The sequence below is a fragment of the Idiotropiscis lumnitzeri genome, chromosome 13, assembly GCF_059441095.1.
Source record: "Idiotropiscis lumnitzeri isolate Australia: NSW breed Sydney's pygmy pipehorse chromosome 13, RoL_Ilum_1.0, whole genome shotgun sequence".
In the NCBI taxonomy this organism is placed as follows: Eukaryota; Metazoa; Chordata; class Actinopteri; order Syngnathiformes; family Syngnathidae; genus Idiotropiscis; species Idiotropiscis lumnitzeri.
Window position 1 is genome coordinate 19,057,703 of NC_142403.1, and position 23,048 is coordinate 19,080,750.

At 47.0% G+C, this 23,048-nt stretch overlaps 5 protein-coding genes across 11 annotated transcripts in view; 3 read left to right on the forward strand and 2 right to left on the reverse strand.

The window, feature by feature from the left end:
* The window catches only part of szt2 (SZT2 subunit of KICSTOR complex), a 34,112-nt gene extending 32,275 nt beyond the window's left edge, over positions 1-1,837 (reverse strand). For all 4 annotated transcript variants that reach the window (XM_088312651.1, XM_088312652.1, XM_088312653.1 and 1 more), the window contains exons 1-5: positions 1,703-1,837; positions 1,163-1,288; positions 900-1,088; positions 208-378; positions 14-136 (exon numbers count right to left, since the gene is read on the reverse strand). In XM_088312651.1, coding sequence (XP_088168777.1) covers positions 14-136; positions 208-378; positions 900-1,088; positions 1,163-1,288; positions 1,703-1,726 — 633 coding nt within the window. In that variant the 5' untranslated portion in view covers positions 1,727-1,837. The remainder of the gene's footprint in view (positions 1-13; positions 137-207; positions 379-899; positions 1,089-1,162; positions 1,289-1,702) is intronic.
* A 536-nt stretch (positions 1,838-2,373) lies between these two features.
* Positions 2,374-5,802, forward strand: ddx10 (DEAD (Asp-Glu-Ala-Asp) box polypeptide 10). The gene is made up of 2 exons (XM_088312241.1): positions 2,374-3,809; positions 4,487-5,802. The coding sequence occupies exons 1-2, from the start codon at positions 2,508-2,510 to the stop codon at positions 5,630-5,632; spliced, it is 2,448 nt and encodes an 815-aa protein (XP_088168367.1). The 5' UTR covers positions 2,374-2,507; the 3' UTR covers positions 5,633-5,802.
* A 563-nt stretch (positions 5,803-6,365) lies between these two features.
* Positions 6,366-12,175, forward strand: LOC148324928 (transcription initiation factor TFIID subunit 4-like). Its single transcript, XM_088313033.1, has 15 exons — positions 6,366-6,820; positions 7,010-7,393; positions 7,623-7,744; positions 7,817-7,927; positions 8,992-9,114; positions 9,436-9,558; positions 9,639-9,728; positions 9,838-10,005; positions 10,095-10,203; positions 10,469-10,553; positions 10,672-10,963; positions 11,027-11,152; positions 11,256-11,312; positions 11,387-11,494; positions 11,605-12,175. Exons 2-15 carry the CDS (start codon positions 7,015-7,017, stop codon positions 11,728-11,730), a joined length of 2,019 nt encoding a protein of 672 aa, XP_088169159.1. The 5' UTR covers positions 6,366-6,820; positions 7,010-7,014; the 3' UTR covers positions 11,731-12,175.
* LOC148324929 (uncharacterized) lies at positions 11,258-15,789 on the reverse strand. Of its 2 annotated transcripts, XM_088313034.1 has the most exons (5): positions 14,542-15,789; positions 14,052-14,206; positions 13,685-13,829; positions 13,318-13,620; positions 11,258-12,472 (listed from the first exon to the last, which is right to left on the reverse strand). In XM_088313034.1, the coding sequence occupies exons 1-5, from the start codon at positions 15,781-15,783 to the stop codon at positions 12,329-12,331; spliced, it is 1,989 nt and encodes a 662-aa protein (XP_088169160.1). In that variant the 5' UTR covers positions 15,784-15,789; the 3' UTR covers positions 11,258-12,328. The 2 variants fall into 2 exon arrangements, with proteins under 2 accessions (XP_088169160.1, XP_088169161.1); XM_088313035.1 differs by lacking the exon at positions 11,258-12,472 and having other exon boundaries at positions 13,356-13,620; positions 13,685-13,840.
* Positions 14,799-22,053, forward strand: lrrc41 (leucine rich repeat containing 41). Of its 3 annotated transcripts, XM_088313038.1 has the most exons (9): positions 16,811-17,019; positions 17,178-17,323; positions 17,465-18,164; positions 18,960-19,187; positions 19,515-19,682; positions 20,183-20,281; positions 20,363-20,491; positions 20,577-20,649; positions 21,492-22,053. In XM_088313038.1, the coding sequence occupies exons 1-9, from the start codon at positions 16,923-16,925 to the stop codon at positions 21,709-21,711; spliced, it is 1,860 nt and encodes a 619-aa protein (XP_088169164.1). In that variant the 5' UTR covers positions 16,811-16,922; the 3' UTR covers positions 21,712-22,053. The 3 variants fall into 3 exon arrangements, with proteins under 3 accessions (XP_088169165.1, XP_088169162.1, XP_088169164.1); XM_088313039.1 differs by lacking the exon at positions 16,811-17,019 and adding an exon at positions 14,799-15,789 and having other exon boundaries at positions 20,183-20,491; XM_088313036.1 differs by having other exon boundaries at positions 16,807-17,019; positions 20,183-20,491.
* The last annotated feature ends 995 nt before the right edge of the window (positions 22,054-23,048 follow it).

Genomic DNA, 23,048 nt, shown 5'->3' on the forward strand with positions numbered 1-23,048 from the left:
GAGTAAAACTTACACTTTCATGCTGCTGATTGAGCACGTGGGCGATATTGCTCTCCACCGCTTTGAGCTGCTGGTAGATGTGATGCAGAAAGTGGCCCAGGTCCGTTAGCTCCAGTTGACATCCCTGCACCAGGACCTGCACCAGACAAGTTGAGCCAATGAAAACGGCATCTGCAGCCGCGAAAGGAGAAACAGAAAAGGAGAAACCTGATGGGATGTGAGGCCGAACATGGACGAGTAGACCAGGATAGTGGTGAAGATCTTTGGCGTGAAGAGCTGCTCGGTTCCCGGGACCATGAAGGGTTGTGCGAGACCGGCCAGACATCTGGACAAGGCGTGGAAAACTTCGTCGAAAATCATCTCCCCCGTGTTGTCATCCTGGGAAACAGGGCACCCGAATTAGCACATCAGGATACTAATGCTAAAATAGGGAAACATTTGCTTCAATACTGAAAACAGATGCACTAAAAATATTTTTGGTTCACCAGTTAAGAAGGTATAGCGAGTAGCGAGTAGTTGAGGGTGCAGTTTATAGTTGTGTGTATTAGTAGTTGAGAGCGTCGTAATTAAGAGTTTAGTGTTGAAAAGTGTAGTTAGCAAGGGCGTAAATGTTCAGTAGTTGTGAGTATAATGGTAGTTAAGCATGTAGCAACTGTTGGTATACTTGACTTGAAAATGGCGTTGCAAGTGTATCTGCAATTAAATCTATACTTTATGAAAGTAGTAGTTGTGGTGGAGAAGGTAGTTGAGAGTGTAGTAGATGAAGGGTCGAGTAGTGGCTGAGGGTGTAGAATTTAAACATGCGAAGGTTTGACGGTGACTAAATGAAGTGGATTTCCATGCTTGTCGATGTTTGTTTAAATTCAAAGCGAATAGCCGGCAAGTGTTGTGGGACTCACCACGATGCCCGTGGACGGGCTGAGGTCCAGTTCGATGATGAAGCGATACCTGCGTGCCAGGAAGGTGGCGCGAGTGGAGGGCACCAACAGGGCGGGCTGCGCGCCGTTGGCGCGGGGAGGTGGCGGCAGGTCCCGTTGCCATCCTTTGGGTAAAACGCTCAGCAAGTCCAACTCGTTGGCGGAGTTGAGCTGCAATGGAGCGGAAGATCCCGATGGATTGATTGATTGGATGGTAGGAACGCAAACGATGAGAAGAACCTCACCAGCTCCAGGTTGGACGCAGGCGTGATGACTTGATTGAGTTTCCCCAGAAACCAAGCCAGACGCACATTCCTGGAGATGCGGTATTCCTCCTTCATGAGCAGGTAGATGTGCTCGGCATCCTCCACCTGGACACAGTTGAGGGTGAAGTAGTGTTGCAGTATTATGGTGTTTAAATAATTGATTGTATCAAGTGTACAGCACTAAAATTACGTCACAATGATGGCACAATGACGTGTTGTCACCACATTTTCCCGCCTATTTTTAACTTTAAGACTCCATTTGGATGTTAATTAATGAATGACAACATGAAGAATTTGCTGAAACACACTGACACAAACTGGACCTCATCAATTAAATGCAGAGCGACACATGTTAACTGCCGAGCTAAAGCGAGGTGGCAGCCCTAAAACAAAAAGCGTCAAAATATGATGCAAGTCCACTTGCTTGGATTGTGGTTGATGACTACACAGGAGCAATGATGAAATCAAGCAAGTGCACACATTTTCTCCCCATAACAGAAATTGATCGGTTCAACTCACCTCGGTGTCCTGTCTCTCTGCCATGCCGTGCGTCGCATAGGGACCGCGGGGATGTTGACAACCGTGAAATAGATAAATTTGGAACTTGTTTTGGTCCAAACTGTCTTCTTGTTTGTCATGTAGACGGTCTATGGGCACGCATCTTCTTCGCGTTCACGAACGGCGGTTGGATAAGAACTATCAAACTCTCGAGCGACATCAGGCGGTTTGAAGTGGAAACTGAAGAACAACTGCAAGAACGAACGCGAATGAAAACGCGCAGAAACAATCAAAACTATAAATATTTCACAATGTGCGTGCATGTCCAAAAGGCTTCTGGTTGAATGTGTAGTGTTTTTTCAATAAGGTTTTGATGAGGAAGGACACGTCGACTGGAAAAGAAGACAGTGACTGTGAATCAAGAACATACATTTTAACATATTTTACATCAGAATTGATCAATTGCTTAATGGGAATTACACAATTACAAAAATGAAATCAATTAATACATAGTTAGGAAGTGTAAAATATGAGCGGGAGGAGCCAATCAATCGAAATTGAAGATATTTTTTTAGTTGGGGTTTTTTGTATGAAGACGAACAATTTACAGTGCAAGAAACCGCAGTACCGACAAAATAATTGGGTGGTGATAATGTCCTATCATAGTTTGCAAACACATAACGAAGAAGAGTACTACTGTGGCGCTTCGTGATGACGCATTCCCAACGCGACGTTTGCTCCACGCTGACTGTCGCGTCAGTCCGTGCATAGGGACGTGTCTTTCCTTATCTTTTCTCCTAACGCATTTGTTTAAAAAAAACATAAAATGGCAGACACGTCGGATCCAATCAAAGATTTCGAGAAATGGAAAAAGAAATACAACCTGAAGAAAGCTCGCGTCAAGCGTGAACGAAGCCAGAAGAAGAAGAAGCCTGAGTGGCAAGTCGAACGAGAGAACATTGCCCGGCTGGTGAGCAGATACGACGACATCGACAGCAAAGAAGTCATCAAGTTCTCCGACTTCCCAATCTCCAAGAAAACCCTCTTAGGCCTGCAGAATTGTCAGTATAGGCAGCCCACGGAGATCCAGAGGCAGACGATAGGCTTCGCCCTGCAGGGGAAGGACGTGCTGGGCGCCGCCAAGACCGGATCTGGAAAGACTTTAGCCTTCCTCATCCCGGTGCTGGAGTGTCTGTACCGTCAGCAATGGAGCTCCGTGGACGGCATGGGCGTCCTCATCATCTCACCCACCAGGGAGCTGGCCTACCAGACCTTTGAGGTGCTCCGCAAGGTGGGCAGGAACCACGAGTTCTCGGCGGGCCTCATCATCGGCGGCAAGGAGCTGAAGGGCGAGTCGGAGAAGATCCATCGCACCAACATCGTCATCTGCACACCAGGCCGACTGCTGCAGCACATGGATGAGACGGCGGCCTTTCACGCGTCCGACTTACGTATGCTGGTGCTGGACGAAGCTGACCGCATCCTGGACATGGGCTTCGCCGACACGCTCAACGCCATCGTGGAGAACCTCCCCGCCGACCGACAGACGCTGCTGTTCTCTGCCACACAGACCAAGTCTGTCAAAGACCTGGCGCGCCTCAGCCTCAAGGAACCCGAGTACGTGTGGGTGCACGAGAAGGCCAAGTTCAGCACGCCGGCCACGCTGGAGCAGAGCTACGTGGTGTGCGAGCTCCACAACAAGGTCAACATGCTCTTCTCCTTTATCCGAAATCACCTGAAGAAGAAGATTATGGTGTTTTTCGCCTGCTGCAAGGAGGTGCAATACTTGTTCCGCATCTTCTGCCGCCTCCGGCCGGGCATCCCCGTGCTGGCCCTGCACGGCAAGCAGCAGCAGATGAAGCGAGTGGAGGTTTACGATGACTTCCTGCGAAAGAAGAACGCCGTGCTCTTCGCCACGGACATCGCCGCGAGGGGCTTGGACTTCCCCGCCGTCAACTGGGTGCTGCAGTACGACTGCCCCGAGGACGCCGACACCTACATCCACCGGGTGGGCCGCACCGCCAGATACAAGGAGGGCGGCGAGGCCCTGCTGTTGCTGCTGCCCTCCGAAGAGACAGGAATGATTGCCCAGCTGCAGGAGAAGAAGGTGCCCGTCAACAAGATCCAGGTAGCTCTCTCTGTGTGGGGTCGTTTTCTCTTTTAGGCAGAAAACTAGAAGACCTAATTAGTTTTAGTTTTGCATTTCATCTGCAAACCATTTAGGCATCAAACTTGAACACGTCTTTCATTTCTTCTGCTGCCCATTTTGGCAACCAATATAGCACTCGTTTAATTTGTTTTGATTCCTTAAAGGGGACGTCAACCCCCAAAATTTTCTTTACAAAAAATGTTCCACGTTCCATAAGTCGTGTAGACACAGCAATCGGACTAATATTGCATTTGTGCAATAAGGAAATTTATCCATATTTATCCATAATGGATTTGTTCTGCAAACTTGTTAGGCAGCACAATTTTCTTCTCCATCCGTTTTAGGCAAAAACTACAAAATTTTTCTGTCATTGGATTTCTTCTCTCGCACAATTAGGCAAAAATGAAAAAAAAAATCAATCTACTCTCGGTTTTGATTGCTTCTGCTCCCTGTTGAGGCAGCAAACATCTATTTTTGAGTGTTTAAATTTCTTCTGCGATCCACTGTGGTAGCAAACTGCAAAATGTCTTGCATACTTGTGTTTTAGATTTCTTCTGCAGCCCGTTTAGACAGCAACACAGAAAATGCTTTGTTTACGTGCTCTTTTAATTTGCTTCCTGTTGTGATTTGTTGATTGACTGGCCACTTGATTGCAGGTGAACCCGGAGAAGCTGCAGAATGTTCAGCAGAAGCTGGAGGCCTTCCTGGCTCAGGAACAAGAGCAGAAGGAACGCGCCCAGCGTTGCTTTGCGTCCTACCTGCGCTCCGTCTTCCTGATGAGGAACAAGGACGTGTTTGACGTCTTCAAGCTCCGGTTGCACGAGTATGCGCTGTCCTTGGGCCTGGCGGTGGCACCGCGGGTGCGCTTCCTCAACAAAGCTGAGGCACAGAGAGCGGAGAAGAAGTCTGAGGAAGACGAGGAACTGAGCAGTTTCAAAGCCCAGCTGAGAGGAGATGCTCCTCGCCAGCAGGAATCTGAAGAAGACAGTGACGACGACGGTGATGATGAGGAAGATGGTGATGATGAGGATCGAGCCAAAGCGCCCATCCTGGACGCCGATGACGACGACCTGAAAGACTTAGACTTCCTCACACTCAAACGCAAGGATGTCTTCAATGCGGAGGAAGAGCTCCAGGCCCAGATGGTTGACTCCAGCAAGGAGAAGACCCAAAAGGTGACCAAGTTTAAAGAGGCCAAGAAGATCCTCAAAAGGAACTTCAAAGTCAACACCAAAGTTTCCTTCACTGAGGAAGGAAAAGCCATGCAGGTGTGGCCTCCCGTGCAACGCTCGGCCGTCAGCCAGGATGAGGCTCAGGAGGAAGCCGAGGATGAGGACGTGTCGGGGATCAACGTGGAGAAGGCTAAGGAGCGGCTGAGGAGAGAGGACCAGGAGTTTGACAAGCAGGAGTACATCCGCAAGGTGAAGGCCAAACACAGAGAAAAGAAGCTGAAGGCCAAAGCGGCCAGGAGGGAGGCCAGCAAGCAACACGCAGGCAAGTCAGAGGACCACGACGAAGATGAGGATGACGAGGTGGTGGCGTATCTGGCCAACAGCGGCGAGGAAGAGTTTGACCCCAGCACGCTACCGGACCCCGACAGACAGCGCGACAGTGAGGATGACGATGAGGATGAAGATGGGCCCGCGAAACGTAGCTACAGCAGCAGTGAGGAAGATGAGGCACCAGGGAGGAGGAAGAGGGCAAGGCAGAAGCTAGAGGAGGAACACACGACGCTGGACACGGGTCTGTCACTGGCAGAGGACGAGGAACTGGTCCTGCAGCTTCTCTCGGGACGCACGTGAAGTCAACCGGAAGGTGTCCATTTTGTTTCCTTTAATCGTTATGATGTCACATGTGAGACTCGACTCTCTTCCGGCTTTGATGTCCTTGATATGCTGTACATGAATCATATTATTCAAACATGGATATAAAGTTATTCTGTTGTTAAATAATTTGCAATGTGTAGTTTTTGGTTCACAATCACATCATCCGTTCCCCTCCTAGGAAACTGTTATCATATTTTAGATAATTCAATTTGACAGCAAGCACCGCCTTCCTTAAGTAAGAAACGGCCTCAACACAAGCAATGCGCTCAACAAGATGGCGGTGGTGTTTCTATTTCCCCTGCAGAAGTTGTAGGTAAATGATATTAATGTGACTGACTATTCTTTTGGAAAGGGAATTAAAATGAAAGGATAGTAAAATTCAACGCAGTTCCTGCATTTCCTGAACGCATCTCGTACGCGAGGCTTTGCCTTAAAAGGTTTTGTCCGTATCTCTTCATAAGTACTCCATTTACACAATTAATACATAACATCCAATTTTTTTGGGTGTAAAGTGCGTGAAAACGGGAGGAACATTAACATAAATTTGAATACGTTCATGGGTTCCGATGTGCCCTGAACGCATCACCGGTAACTGTAGTACGACACGTTGCGTTCACGTCACCTGATGAGTGCGACATTTACTGTCAACAATTATGATGAATCTAATTCTTCCTTTTTACGTGAATGCATCACTGTTAATTGGTGTACGAGCATCAAGGCGGGAGGGTGCGTTCATGTCACCTGTAGTGTTCGTAATTTACATAACTACACGCCGTGAGCCGCCGCCAGTTCGATTATCGTAACACTCAGCGCCCATATGTGTACCATATTATATTTTTGTCCAAGATGTTAATATGGACTCTTATTGGTCACGTGGCCTGACAACAAGTTTCAAGCAAAGTCTCGTGACTTGGCTAAATTGGAATTGTTAGCAAAAACTTCAGAGCTAGCCATTGTTTGGAATATTAGCATCGTCCAACGCGATGCTAAATGATTTGAAACGCTTGCCGAGAGGAAAGCTGAAGCGACATTTCACTTTGATAATCCTGTTAAATGAAAATTAATTACGTACACCTGCCACAGCAGCTCGGTAGCGTAAAGTAGCTATAAAGTCATTTGACGTTTGGCTGTGCTTAGAAAGTCTGCATTCAAAACGACACAAAGGTAAGTTCTTTGATGTAGTTTGTTGAAAAAAAAAGCCTTAATTGCCTTTACGCACACTTGTATCAAATCTTTGTTTTCCAACGTTAAAGTAATTAAGCCTATGAATAAAGACACTATAGGAGCACTTGTTGAAAAAGTGTGCCTTATAAGTTTAATTGCATCAAGTCACATGTGTTTCCCACCTCGCAGCAATTATGGCTTCGAATAAAGACCCCATGGGGACAGTACGAGTCGATGGGGAGACCACCATTCAAGTGAAGACCCTGCAAGTCAGAACCAAGTGTGGCCATGTTCCTTCTGCCGGTGTTGCCAAGGGGGAAGGCTACCAAACCACCTCCACCTCCTCGGTTCCGGCCCCCGCTCTCATGGTCGTAACCAAGGTTTCCAAGCCTGGCGGGACAAGCGTCAATGGGCCCAAAGCGGTTTTGAGCCAGGCCACCACCACTATGAACCCAATTTCAGTCCAGGGGAGGACGGTGGTGATAACAGTGCCCAGATCAGCTGGACCGCAGATGCCCGTGGCACCTCGGCCGGCTCAGGCACAGTTGCCCGCCAACATCCAGATTCCACCAGGTATGTGATTTTTGACCCCATGACTGGAGTCTAATATACATGCAGCAACATCACAAGATTCCTCTAAAATGCTGATCCTTCGGCCATTGTGTGATCAAAAACGCAAGAATGTGTTTTAGATTTTCATATGTATGCTTAAAACTGCCCCAGAATGGCCAAGGACACCATTAAACAAGTGAAAAAAATTAAACCTGTATCGCAAACTAAATACGTATGCTCAAATGGACAGGTATGATGCTCATCCGCAGCGACAGCGGGCAGCTGATGCTGATGTCCCAGCAGGCTTTGGCTCAGGCTCAACAGGCAGTGAGAACCGGCAACGGCCAAGCCACCGGAATTCTGACCCCACAGGTATGAGAACGCCCCGCGAGCACGCAATCATGTTCGCTCACGGTTGACGTGGATGGCGCTTTGCAACTTCAGGTGTCCACGGCAACTGCTGTGAGTCAAAACAACGAGAAGGTGACGGTGATCAGGATGACGGCTCCTCAGACTTTCCAGCCAACTGCAGTCCAGAAGACAGCCATGGTCAAGGTAGGTGCAAGTCCGGACCGTCCTCTCGGCGCTCCCACCGTAGATAGACAGACAGTCAGACAGACAGACATTTGCTTCTGTATGCAGAGATGAAACCATTTAAATTTTCATATCATAATCATTGTGAGCAAAGTGATTTTCAGTGTTATCACTATTTTGATCAAATAGATATTTCACACATCTGCTCGTGGGAGTGGCAAAACTTTAGGTACACTGGCATAATCTAACAAGAGCAGTGTTGGATACAATACAAAAATATTACATGTGGTATGCAAAAAGAATGGGATAAAAATGAAATATATGAATGAATATGCATGAATACAAGCCAAATCATCCGAAATATTTGAAAATATTACGCAAAAAATACAAATATGTTGGAAAAAAATACAACTATAGTAGAGACAAAAAGAAACTGACAAAGTGCAAACATTAGATTAACATGAGAAACAAATGTGAAAATATTAGACATAAACAAATATTATAAACACAAACATTTTGTAAAGTAAAATTACACAAAATATTAGTTAATAATGAATAGAAATAGAATAGAATAGAAATCCCTTTATTGTCATTGTACTCAAGTGTGCAACGAGATTAGAGGGCTCCCCTCTCCAGTGCAATACAACAATAATACAGACAAATATATAAATTAGATAAATAAAGAAGACAGTGCAATGGAATTCAGTACTGAATAGGGCATATAGAAACACATCACAATGCTGTTTTGCGAGGTTAGGGTGGTCTCGTGTGTGTGTGAGAGTTCAGTATGGAGTAGAAGTTAATAAAACAAATTGAAAAAATGTAAATAAATACATGACAAATAACAGGCATATTAGAGGGACAATGGGAAATATATTAGATGAAAATATATGTTCTTTCTCCATCAATTGGTAATGACCCAAAAAACAACAACAGAGACGCTAAATGTGGTAGCAACAATTGTTAAAATTTCCAGTAAAAAATTTCAATCAACAATTGTTCATGTTTCAAAGGCTTAGACAAAACTCTTGAAATGTTCTCACGGTTCCTGCATAAAGTGTTCATCTCTGTTTGTGCGCCATCAGGTGATAGGTGTGACTCCCAAGCCAGCTGTGGTACAGACGCGTGTCGTGACGGCTGAACACCGGGATTCCTTTCAGCCGGTCACCGTGGAAACCAAGAAAGAACCTCCACCCACTTTTAGTCAAGTGAGTGCCGCGTCCTTCCGTAGTTTAGTATCATTTCACCAATAGGTGTTGAGTGAGTGAAAGAGAATGAGGGAGAGAGAGATAATTACACCCAAAATTAACTGGAGGCAGTACGAAATGGAGTTAAGAACTGTCCAAAAATAATGTAAATAATAGCGACACTGTGAACCCGGACCTCGCCATGGCGGGGTATTCAATGGAGTGCCATGAGATAAACGTGTAAGCTTTTCAAGATTTGAGCTGTCGGTTCGCCTCTTCATTTAATTCTTTTTTCTTCGTCTGAAAATGTTGGGGCCAATGTTTCCTTTTTCCGGCCACCAGGAGACGCTGGAGAGCGTGAAGAAATGCAAGAACTTCCTGGTGACGCTCATGAAGCTAGCGTCCAGCGACTCCAAGTCCGCCAACATGGCCAACAACGTGCGAGGCCTGGTCAAGAATCTGCTGGTGGGCTTCTCGATATTGTCGTTTGACTCGCTGTTCTTTTGTTGTCGTCGAGTCACATGATGTCTGCGTTGTTGCTGCAGGAAGGCCGGATAGAGGCGGAGGAGTTCACTGAGGCGCTCTATAAGGAGCTCAAGTCCACACCGCAGCCCTGCTTGGTGCCGTTCCTCAAGGTGAGTGAGGACCATCACACTAGATTTTATTCATTATTTGGAATTCATGGCTCAGGAAGATTTTTTTTTTTTTAAACTCATAAACTGATGTTTCTGCTTCTACTATCAGAAAAGTCTCCCAGCAGTGCGTCGCCTCACCGCAGACCCTCAGATATTCGTCCAACAGGCCTGCTCCTCTTCCTCCTCCTCCGCCTCCTCCTCCTCCTCCCCTTGCAACCCTGCCGTGAAGAAGCCCAACGTGAACACAGCTCCAAGTCCGAGAGCCCTCCACCTCGTGGTTTGTGCCGTTTGAGTGAAAACGTAAAAAAAATCAAATAAATAAATAATACAAATCATGTCAGATCCTGCTAATGATCTGTTTTACAGCCAAGTGGTACAAGCATGTTGGCCCAGTCCAGAACTTTAACCTCTGAGAACTTCAGAGCCACCTCTGTCCCCAAAGTCACCCCGGTCCAGATTGGACCAAACTTCACAGGTTGGCCCTTTAGCCAGTTTTACACTGCTTGTTAAAGCCGTCTTTTGTTTTCTTGCTTTTCTGTGTAAATGGCTCTGTAATCGATCTTCCGATTGATGCTCGAAAGTTGACGCCACCTTGCAAAGAATATGCTAAACGCAGTGTGCGGCGGGTTTCGCTGACAGCTGACGAGCGTTTCTGCCTGAATGTGTTGAAAGCGATTGTCACGCCAAATATTAAGTTTTGTTTTTAATCGTGATGATCTACAAGATGACTTTTCTACTAGGTACGCTCCCAATGAAACAACCTTTTGCTCGAGATCTTCCGTGCGCCACCAGATTTGCTTTCAGGGACACTTCAGCCTCATACAAGTAAGACGTCTCAGATACGTTTCAAGCCAACTGATGCGTCCAAATGTATTGAACTTAAAAGTTAAGAAGAGCGGAGCTGCACTTGGACAGTCAATCAAATCCGCATTCCCCCTGGCAGAGATGACGACGACATTAATGATGTGGCATCCATGGCGGGCGTCAACCTGCGTGAGGAGAACGCTCAGATCCTGACCAGCGCGGTGGGCTCTGTGGTGCAGTCGTGCCAGGACCAGCTCTTCCTGTCTCCCGCCCCCGTACTTGGCCGCATCCTTCGCACGGGACTCCCGCTGGGGGTGAGCCAAGTGGGTCCTGATGCGGTGGCTCTGGTTTCTCACGCCGCTCAAGAGTATCTTCGCAGCCTCCTGGAGAAGCTCAGCGTCATGGCGGAGCGCCGCAAGGCAACGCTAAAGGTACTCCGGCTGGCCTTCCTGGTTTGAGTTGCGTCTGAGCTCCGATTTGATTGGGATCCACAGGAGGACCCGTGGCACGCCAAAGTGAGCGACGTGCGCTCGCAGCTGCATTTCCTGGAGGAGGTGGGCACTTTGAGGAAGAAGAGAAAAGATGAAGAGGAGAGAGACAGAATGATGCGATTGGCCAGGGTCAGTCTCAGCCCATGTGCCGCCTCAAATCTGTCTACCTTGAAATCTGTCTGGCTCTCCAAGTCTTAAGTCTCACGCTATGTTTCTCTCTCTCCGCCGTTAGAGTCGCTCCCACACTTTGGATCCGCTGAAGCAGCAGCTAAAGCAGCGAGCCAAAGAGGTGACTGTTCACTCCATGTAAAATCCATTTGCAGTTTGGTTGTGATTTTGCTGACTTGTCGTTTCCTTGTTGAGTTGCAACAAATGGAAGAAGCTCAGCTGCAGAAGCGAGAAGCCAACCTCACCGCACTGGCGGCCATCGGCCCCAGGAAGAAGAGACCACTCGGTAACACGGAAGGCCAGGTACGTGCCGGTTGCGAGCGTGTGTGCGTGAGACCGAGTATGATGGTTTGAGTGAGAGTGTGAACGTGAGATGTCAATGCCATTGTGTTTTGTGTGCGCGTACGCGTCAGGTGTCGCTGGCGCCCAGGCCGGCCGTCCATCGCATGAGCCGTGTGATGCTTTGTGACCTGCTGGTGTGTATGGAGCAGGACCCCTTCCTGCGACACTCTCTCACCTTCTACAAAGCCATGCTCTGACCGCTCCAGCCTTTTCCAATCGTTACAAATAGAATCATTTACAATATGAATGCAGTGGTGCCCTGAGATACAAGCGGAATTCGTCACTCAAAACACTTGTATCGCAAATCCTCATTCACCATTGAAATGAATGGCAAGACCATCAATCTGTTCCACTTTTGCAAAAAAAATTAATGTTTTTTTTTAACTTGTCATTAGCCTTTGTGAAATATGTTTCCACTATGTTATCATTATGCTAGCCGAGTTGTGGGCAAAAAAAAAAAAAAAAAAGTTAAAATCGAAAATATTTTTTGAAATGGTCGCAAAGCGGGTGCCGAATCACGAGTATGCAAAGGGTCCACTGCGTTCTAATTCTGGGCTCATCGATTTGTATTTTTTTTAAGCTTACGATGAAGCTGTCTTTATGTTGTTCTCACTCGGTTTCATTAAAAAATGTTCACTAGCATTTTGTGTCATGTTGTACCTTTTTAAAAATATGAACTCTTTTCTTCACAGGAGATACATTTTGTGCTGACTTCCTGTCACATGACATAGTCATCATTACAGTATTTTAACATAAGCAGCTTGTCCATGTGCCAACGATGGGCGACTTGGCTTTTTACAGCTCTTCGCGTTTGACGCATGCGATGGGGCGCCGGCCGGCCACCCGGCCTAACAGGTACTGACTGAAGTATGATGAGGCGTCAGCGCTGCCGCACGAGCCCGTCACCCGGAATCCTCCCTGATGTAAGCGTTCTAGCACCTGCATGTAAGAAGTAACACAACATTGGCTTCATTTCATGTTGGCTTCAACAAATCACCCCACCACCCGCTCTTCGCCGCAACTATAAATAACAGCAATTCCCGAGCGCCACTGCCAACTACTGGAGTGGATGTGCAATTACACTTTATTGTAATTGGGGAGATGGAAGCATGTTCCCCATAGACACACTCTCCCCCCTCAGTATTGCACCCCACTATTTGAGAAGCACTGTACTATCTATCAAATTTATATTGCTGGTTTTTTTAACGCTGAAGACAATTTCGAATCTTTAACCGCCAAATCCCAAGTACAATACATAGGTAACCAACAGTATGTGACCCACTACACTACCAAATGAGCATTTCTGTGTTTTTAATACTTAAAAAAATAAACATTTTGAATATTGAACTTCATGAACCTCCCGCGCTACTGCAAAAGTCAGATATGCGAACCACTACGCTACCAAACGATCATTCCTGTTTTTGTAACCATTAATAACAATTTAGAATCTTGAATTAACCTCCGACCCCAAATAAGTCGACTACTTTACTACCTATCTTTCACTAATAGATTTGAAGACGTTTTTCATCGTCAGCTACCGAACAACACAACAAACTACAAAAAACTACAAAAATGGCAGCCATGTAAACCACTGCAATGCAGATGTATTCCTGTTTTGCAACCACCCAAGGGAATTTAATCTTCTCCAAGTCAGCTACGCCAGTATGTGAACCACTGCACAAAGCTAGCGCTGCTGTTCTCATAAAGATTCAAGACACATTATTCCCGAAGCCAGCTAAAGAAAACGGCCCGCAGACACCATATTATGTAAATGTTTTTGATACCTGTACAGACTTGAGGCTACAGTAGTCGTCGAGCGGAAAGCGACAGACGTGCGCGCCATCGTTTGCTGGTCTTCCGGATTTGCACGCAACATCTCGGACTTCCGGGAAGACCTCCTCCAGGGTGGTTCGGCGACCACTCACGGTGATCCTCTCGTGTGGTTCTTGAGCCACGTGTACCACTACGCACTCCCACGTCTCCGCCGCCGCGCTCTCGCTTTCCTGCCTGCTGCGCCAGCGCCGAAGTTCCGCCAGCAGAGGAGCAAGCTGGAAGAACGAGGCCTCCTCATACAACAGAGCGTACTCCTGTGGCGGTGGAAAAGCTTTAAATGAACCACTACACGACCAGCGTGGGCGCGTTCACACTCACGTTAAAGTCATCCGGGAGGAGGAGCTTGGAGGTACGCAGGAAATTGAGGATGTAACGGAACATGGCGCCGTCTCGGTCGATGAAGTAGTGATGTCGCAGACCGTCCAGCACAATCGGCTCGCTTCCGTCAAACAATCGCCCGATTCTGCTGACACACTGCTAGAGCGTTACATAACGGGATCAGCAGAGGCGTATTATTTTCATTCAGGTATTTTCTAGACCATTGTGAAACAATTTTGTCTTATGAGGCTACAAAAGTTGACGCTATGTAAGCATGGAATATAATTAAGTCTTAAATGAATCTCGCTCCCACCCCATACAATCACTATGCTATGTGAACCACTAGATTACTAGATGCGTGTCTCACCGTGACTCGGGGTACTTTGTGAGTGTTTCCAAGCTGCTGGTGTACGTGTGACCTCCCACATCCACGTGGACTGGTGCGTTGCCTTTGCTGAGCTGCGCAGGTGAGGGAACGCCGGATGAACCTGGCGGGGACGTCGACGTCTGCCCGCTGCAGTCCTGGGACACATGACGCACTCGGTCAGCACATCCGGGCCTGTTAGTTTTGTAAAAGTGTGTGTAGGTCAGTGTGTGAGTACACGTGCATTTACGCAAGAGTGTCCGTGTGAGACTAATAACCAGCCTGCGCCATTTAGCCTGAGGCTGTCACTGTTGTGCATGCTGGGGAACTTAATTAGCGAGGCAAGGCAACCGATGCCGACTTGCGAATGGCCACTTCATTAGGGACTTGAAAGCAATAAAAGCCCACAGGACACAACATTAGGGACACACTCTAACAGAGACTACACGGCCCTGGTGTTCCTAATGAAGTGTACTGTGACCTTTCAAGCTACCTGGGAGACGGTGGAGAGGACAGGAGACCGCGCATGCGCGTTTCTATCTCTTGCTCTGGGTTCCGCGCGCAGTCTTTTGGAGTGAGGATGGGGGAGACTCCTGATCAGAGCACCCGTCTGAGCGTGTAGCGTTGCCAAGGCAACCAAGGACCGCTCACTGCATCCTGCGTCGGCTGTCATCGCGGCGCCGCCCACGATGCTGTCGAGCGTCGCTATGGATACGGCACCGATGCAGTGGTTCGTGTACGTCCTGGACAGCTTGGCGGCGCGCGACAGCATCTGCATGCGCGTACCCAGAAGGTTCTTGCCGACGGCCTTGTTCTCAAACCAGGTGGCGTCGGCCTGGCCGCAGGCGTCGCGCGGCCGCTGGAAGAAAGCTCTGCACAGCCGATTGCGCTTGGCCAGGTAGCGCACGAAACTGGCGTACGGGCACAGCGCCGTGCGCGTCTCGTACATGCGCGGCCGCAGGGTGACCTCGTCGTTGTCGGTGGCCGTCTTCCGGCTGCCGCGCGTGGCTCGGAAGTAGACGAACTTCCGGCCTTGCTCGTCGGCGGCCAGCGCAAATGAGTCCTCTCGGAGGTCGCGCTGCTTCTCGCGGCCTCTGGTGCTGAAGTACATGCAGGTCTCGAACCAAACCTTGTTGAGCAGCCCCGGCGGGGTGGACGCGTCGAACATGGACGACTCATAGAGGCGGCGCAGGTCTGAGCGCGCGATGGCTTGTTTCTGCACCACCGGCCCGGTGCCCCGCTCCTCCAGCCGCCGGATGACCGCCGCCAAGGCGAGGTTGGCCCCGCGCAGTTCCGGGTCCTTGGTGAGATCCAGCGTGCGGCAGTGGGGCGGCTCGTTCAGGTAGCGGTTAAGGGAGCTCCGGATGCTGACGAGCGACGACTTGCTGTACAGCTGGCCGCTTTTGGAGCGCGCCTCCGCGTAGAAGGAGCGCAGCAGCGCGCACAGCTCCGCCTTGTCTAGGCTCTCGAAGTCCGGACTGCGCGCCTTGTCGCTCAGGTACTCCCGGAAAATGCGCACCGCGTAGCGGGTCGCCAGCCGCGTGTTGTCGCTTGGCCGGCTGCGCCCCGTGGGGCTCGGGTGAGAGTCGGGCGCAGCGGGTGGACTGCGGTCGGCGCTCGGAGTGAGGATCTTTCCGGACTCCCAGCCCTCCTCCCCGGTGATGCGCACCTCTTGGATGTCGTCCTCCCAGGCCGTGAGCTCCGCGCAGCCTCCGCTCTCAAGCGCTTTCGCCATATTGCGGTCTGTGTGCCAAGCGGTCCACCGAAACTGCGCATGCGCGTTATATTGGACCGCAACGCCCCCCACCCCCAAGCCCCCCAAAAAGTCCTTTTGTGGTTTAGTGACCTTCAGCCGTGCTTGTCCTCGTTTTACAGTGCGGGGCGGGAGCAAGACTACACCAAACTGCCCTGTCGACTACCAGCAACTCATTGATGATTATAGAACCAAAACGTGCTTATTCTAACTTCACGCGTGTTGATTAAAGTCCACGTGCCTCGGGGATACTCATATGTGGCGTCAAAGTATGTGAGCATCAGGGAGTGTGTCAGAGACAGAGAATGTGCATATAATTGCACGTGTGTATGTATGTGCAAGTGCGTGAGTTACCGTGAGGTGGAATGCGTGTCCAAGTGTGTGAGCGTAGAGTGCAAGGTCGCGTGTGCATGCGTGAGATCGTGTGTGCCTCTCTTGTTATTGCCGATACTGTACTCATTGTATCTCAATACAATATCAATGATCCGATATACCTTAAAGACACGTAAGCCACAATGAATTACCGATGCAATATATATTTGAGGCACAATGCACCCTTAACTGCTTACAAAATGAAAAAAAAAACAGTATTGTAGAAGAGCATAACATTGATTTAGAAAATACAAAAAAAAGACTCCACTAGGGATTGGAACAGTAAATCACTGATCGTATTTGTATGCAAAAAAGGAATCTGTTATCAATTGCCTTACCTGGATAAATAAAGGTTGAATTAATCAAAACAGCAGAACACGAGGAGCTCCTTCACAAAGTGTTTCGGACTGAGTCCAGATCATGCAAAAAATACAAGTCTTTCATTTTCAGTCCAGATCTTGTCCTCCAACATGGTGGACAAACGAGCGATCATGTGACTGAAATATGTCAAAATTCTTGATGCTCGTGGTAGTTTGCTCTGACATGTTATTAAAACGCATCTAGAGAGGAATGGAATACGCACTACGGATGGAAAAGTTTGAACTTGTGAATTCTAAGCGAGTCTACTGGCCTCCCTGCCAGCGGCGTCGCTAGTGTTCTTTTGAGCACCATCTCTCATTACGTCACTTCCTCCGAATTCTGATGCATTTTTATTTTTACACTCAATTCAAACGAAATCTCCAACGAGCATGGAGGGGGACCAGCTCACGACTTTGAGGGTCGTCTGCTTAAATGCCGTCCATTACTATTTTAGTTTTAAAAAATTGGGCGCAGCGGAGATTCTCAGTAAGTGGAACATTTTGGGTTGTTGTTGTTATTCGTGTTGATTTCGCTTCAAACAACCGCGAGCATGATATCGCATTCTAAAAGTAGGAGTTAGAATGGACACATGGCTAAGAAACATATTCTTTTGAGAGAACTGAGTTTTGTTTCCATTGAATTAGATCTGCCAGCGGACCTGTTGAAAGATCTCCTTCCTTACATGGACCCGTGTCAGCTGGATCAGCTTCAGTCAGAACTCGAGCTGAAAGGAGTGTCCACCTACTCTGCATGGATGAAGATCTACCAAAAGTTGCAGGGCAGGGACCAGGTAAGTGTCCTTTTGTGACATTAAAGAACAAACCCACACATTGTCTCAAACTCATATACTCTGACACACCACTACATTGCGGTTCCCCTTTGTTATGTTGTGGATTTGTAAGTGATCAGATTGTGGTGTGTCTGATTCCAGCAAAGGACCTTTGACACTTCGCAGGAGGTAAGAGTCGAAGTGATGCGACAGATGTTTGCCCGCTGTCTTCGCCATCCATCCACCAACTGGGACACTTGGCATCACATGCACTTGCCCGCATTCTTGTCGACGGCGGTCAAATACGTCAACCACGTGACGCTCAGCTCGGACATGGAACCCGCCATGAACTTGACAGCACGGGAGCCCCTTCTTTCCAGTCTGGAGAAGACGGTGGAGTCGCTGACGTTGGAGTGGACGGACACGTACGCGTTCCGGGATTCAGGCGAACTACTGGCCTTCTTGGTCCATCGCTTTTTGGACCACGGTGTGGTTAAACACCTCAGCGTGAATTCGCCTTTGTGCAACTTCCTGACCTGGCTATTCAATGAACGCGGCCATCTGTATAAAAATGTCAAGGAGATCCAGACCCATCGAAGTTTGTTATGCTTAACACGTGACGACGTTATAGAAAAATATGATGATGAAAATGGTCCCTGCGCCAAACGCATGAGGTTGGACAAGACGGTGACGTCACACTTGTATCGTTGCAAAGACCTTTATCCTGACTGTGTGACGCCATGTCCAGTTTTGAAGATCCAAAGTCTGGAAGTGACTGACTTTGTCTTGGATCACATGGAGGAGCTCCTAAAAATTCTGCCCACGGTTGACAGCCTCACCACTCTGACGCTGCAAACGCCAAGTGAGTCTAGTTTCCTCGGTTGCTGTTGTGCCGAATTCTTGCGCCTCCAACATGAGTAACTGAAATAGTCCAAATTCAAACGGTGCCCAACCCGAAGCCAAGGTATGCTTTTTATTCTGAAGTTATTCCTGCCAGCGGGTCCATGTCACAGCGTCACGGCTGACTGGACTTGTCTTCCAGGCTGTGTTTTTAAGTTTAAATTTAATTATATCTAAAAATGAAAAACAGTTGGATTTTCATTATTATATGCAAATGTTTTTTTGTCATCTGTATCTTTTAACCAAGCCAAAAAATATCAAATATTTTTTTCCGAATACCTGGTTATTTAATAGCATTTTCAGTAGGATATCCGAATACCAAAAAAAAACGTAGCTGCAGCCCTTCAATGTTTTGCTGCGCGGATTAATTTTTATCGTATTTAATCCGCAGATTATTTGCGATAAATTTCCACACCAACTGTTCCAACTCACTTTGTGGCAATAAACACGAAGCAAAATCAAACGCAGAAATTGTCAAAGGTTTGGGATCATTTCACTTTTGATAAAAGAAGCTTTTTTGCCTATTGCACAGTGCACTAGCGCCCCCACTTGGACAAACGGTACAGTACATACATCTCACATGCATATAATGTTGGTAATGAAATGCGTGAAACTTAAAAAAAACATGCAACTTTTGTCGCATATCATTATGATGTTGGTTAAAGCGAAAGTTTGGTGGTGTTTTCCAAGGATTTGGTGATTTTGACTTTGGTGGCCTCTGCTGTCGTTGATTGTGGCCCTTGTGGTGTTTGTCAAGTTGGATCATCCGTTCCCATCTTAATTATGGAGCGTGACCTGGAAAAAGTGCTGGTGTCTATGTCCTCTCGTCCCCACCGCTCCCTCCGCCGTGTGTCCTTCCGCGATATTCAGTGCTCGGAGGACCTGCTGAGTGATTTGCTGCAAGCTTACCGGGAGTTGAAGGAACTGGATGTGGGCCTCATCATCCATGACATGAGGAACGAGCAAGACAAAAAGGAACCGGAAGGTGAGTGGATGGTCGGGGATATTTGGCAAATTGTAAATGACTAAGAATTCAGTAGTTTTTGTTGCACTTTGCTTCAATTCAGTAGATATGGTGCTGCTCCTGGGTGTGTGACTGGCCACCGGGGGCAGTAGAGTACAGATAAACATTCCAACCGTTGGGCATGGTTTTAACTTTGAAAGGGTCCAACATAGAAATGCAAAAGCAAAAATGTCCTTCGTTTTTCATCTTCAACAATCCAAAACAGTCTAGTTGCCGCTGTTGTACTTTATCGCATCGTTGGCGTTGTGATTTGTGTCGGTTGTCTTCACTTTGCTGATGATCCCGCAGGCAAAGTTCAGCTGGAGCGCCTTTCAGTCACGCTGTACGATGACCAGCACAACGGCAAGTTCCTCTTGACCGCGTTGAGGATGTGCCCGCGTCTGCTCTCGCTTCACGTCTCGGGCATGCGCTTGCCCACCGGCCACTCGCAGAAGGAACTCCTCAACACACTCGCAGGTCAGCGATCCAACTTTGTGAATGTAACGCTTAATATTCCAGTGCGCTTGGCTGCTGTGAGTGCTTTTATGTGAGATTCGCAGCTATGCATGATAGAAAATCTCTGAGGTGTCTGGAAATAGTCCACAGAGTAAAAACAAGGAAACAGCCCAAAAATCATTTCACAGTATAAATTACATCCCTTCATGGTAACGATGTACAGTACAGTATATTCAATTAAAACGGTAAAAAATATAAGTCTGTTAGATAAGTTAAATGAATAAAATAAAAATAAACCAAATGTGAATTAGGAGAACATTTCATCTAGATTTCAAAGTCAGAATTTAGTTGGCACTATTGCAAAAAACAAATTCTATTCTAACTGTACGACTGATTACATTTTTTTACCAAATATTTTTTCCATATATCTGTGTCTATGGATTCTGTTTTAAAAAATTAAACACTGGAAAAAAATCATTTGGATTTCCTTAATTCAAACATTTTTGCCGTTTTGCCTTTAGAGTCCAACGTTTACCTGACAAGTCTCAGCTTGCGCGACTTCAACTTGTCCGATTGTTTGGAGGAGATCATCAAGCTACTGAGCGTCTGCAAGCTGGAAGGTAACGTGCGCCTCCTCCACTTACGTCTTGTCCTTCACATTGTCACCCACCTCCTCGTTCTCCTCCTTTGTTGTCTTTCAGAGCTCCACCTTGGAGACTGTCGCCTCCTGGAATGTGCCACGGACAAGGCTGCCAGTCTACGTCAGCTGGTGGACGCCCTGAAGACGCTGCCGTCCCTGCGCAAGCTCACCTTGTCTCACAATCGCCTCGGTAAGCCTCACTGACACCTCATCGTGTTCTGACGCCGCTTTCTCACGGATGGCCATCTGAGCGAGTGTCTGACGCATGTCCGCAGCCAAACACGTGCACGTTCTGGCTCACCTCTTCTCCGGACCGGCGCCCAGCTCATTAGAGTACCTCCATGTCGGGTGAGTGCTCAGCATCATTTCGGAAGAGTGGTTCGCTACATGTGTTCATGTCTTCCTGATTTGATTCCAGCATTCTTGAGATGGGCTGGGGCAGCAGTTTGGCACAAAGTGAACAATTCCTTTCAAAAAAAAAAAAAAGACTTCAAGCAGTTTATTGCCACACTCAACTTATTGTCATCACGAAACCAAAATAATTACAGCTTGAGTATTTAAACGCGTTACTTAGCCTCCACTAGCTTAATGCTAACATACAATGGGAAACGCCATAGCCATACGGGCGAACATTTGCATCTATTTGGTGGTTTTGTTACACTTGAAGGAACCGCTATCTGATTACAAACTTGTAGGAAACAACACGTGAAGACATAAAATAATAATACTCACAGGCACATGCTCTTTATTTGTGAAGAACGACTCGTTATCGCCAGGTTGATAAGCCGAAAGCGTAACTGAATCTGCAGTACAGTTTATCTGTAGGTCTTATATTGCCCCCTAGTGGCCAAAGTGTTCGCACCAACATGCACTGCAGAATGTGCAATGAGGGAGGAAGTGTGATGAAAATGGTTTAATTGTCTTTATTATTAATTGTTGTTTTTATAAATACATAATGATAATGTTATCTTTTTCATTACATTTTTTGGGGGGAGGCTGGAACAGATTAATGGCCATTATATTCAATTCAATGGGGAATTAGGATTTGAAAAATGAAAAATCACTTTTATTTATTTATTTTTTTGCCTAGGTGTAAATTACCTCCCTTTGCCCAAACACAAAATGTAAATTTCTAAAGTTACGAGTTCCAAGGTCAAATGTCTTTTTTTTTTTTTGTTCTCGTTGTCCAGGGCCAACTTTATTAAGCCAGCAGACTTGCTGCTCTTTGCCGAGGCCTTGAGCTCGCATCCTCCTCGGCGCCAACTCACGCTGGACATCACGACCAACCCGGGAGATCGCGACGCCAACACGTGGAAGGCGGCGCTTGACAAACTCCGCCCCTTCTGTCATCTCCTGACCAATAAGTGGGACTCGAGAAACACCATGGCTGATTACGTCAGCGACATGTGAGGCGGCCCAATGACACTTAAGTCGCAACCAGAGCAAGTCCTTTTTTTTTTTTTATTAAAGCAGAACTTCTACCACTTGGTTAGTCTTCACAGACGACATGACACCACGTCATGGCACGGGACCAATCAACACGCCCTTTGTTGGATTGTTGTCAAAATTATTCTTGATGGACGCGACCTACGTTTGGTTGTGTGGGCGGGGTTACACTCCAGTGCGCAAATCATCAAATGGCCAAGTGATGTTTTTCCTCCGTCTTCCGCTAAAAAAATGTTTAATTGAACTGTGACCCTTTATGTAAATATGCTTTCTTTTTTTATTTTTAATAAATTTCCCCGAATTGGTTCACAATGTCATTATATGAAAACAATTGCAAAAAAAAGTGATAAAACTTGGAGAAAGTGAAGATGTGCGTACACTAAGGGTGAACGATCATTTGCGTTTGCAATATAATCGCGATTGGACAAAGCGATATTTTGTTATTGCAAAGGTTGCGTTTGAAATGGTCAATAGTTTTGATAGGGGAAGAGGAAGATACACAGAACGCTAAGCTAACACTGCCGCGCTAGCTGTTAGCCAGGCTGGCTTTCAGCTTTCTAACATGCTTGATCCTTTTCACTTTGCATGCTTTTCAAAACTTCCCGCGTTGGAGGGAATAAAACCTTCACCGTGACTGCGTTGTGATGTTTTGGCTGCCGTCGTATGCTGCTATGGATTTCTATAATGCATTAACAGATCTGATCAGTTTGTTGGAAAAAAAAATTGAAATCATAAATTTTAGGGGGGAAATAAATCAATCATAAATATAAATGATAAATCATTATTAGAAGCATTAATGGAAGCTCAACTAAAATCTAGCTTTTTGTTTTGTAAAGCATAACCATGTTTCACATAAGTAGACAACAATGTGTCATTTTAAAGGGTGGAGGGATGGGAAAAAAGAGACTTGAGGTTCTCCTTGGATAACCTTTTTTCCTCCCCCAATCGTCTTACTTGATGTAATGACATCTGCGTCCTCTAGAGGGCAGCATGTACCTGCCTGCAAAGGCCATGTGGGAGTTGGCGGGATGCCTTCAAGCGTAACGATGTCCCTCGCACCAAAAGCGTCACACAACAGCCAGCAAATTGACACCTCAATCTTCTGATAAACTGACTCATGACCGAGCCAGCAAATAGACACTTCCCTGCGATTCAGTTAATAGACGCAAACATGGAGCCAGTAACATCACTGCATCAGTAAATGGAAAAGTTCTTGTGATCTTGTAAAAAGACATGTCCATAGGCCAGCAAATAGACACATCCCTTCCATCAAATATATGGCGTGATTCAGCTAAGTCGAA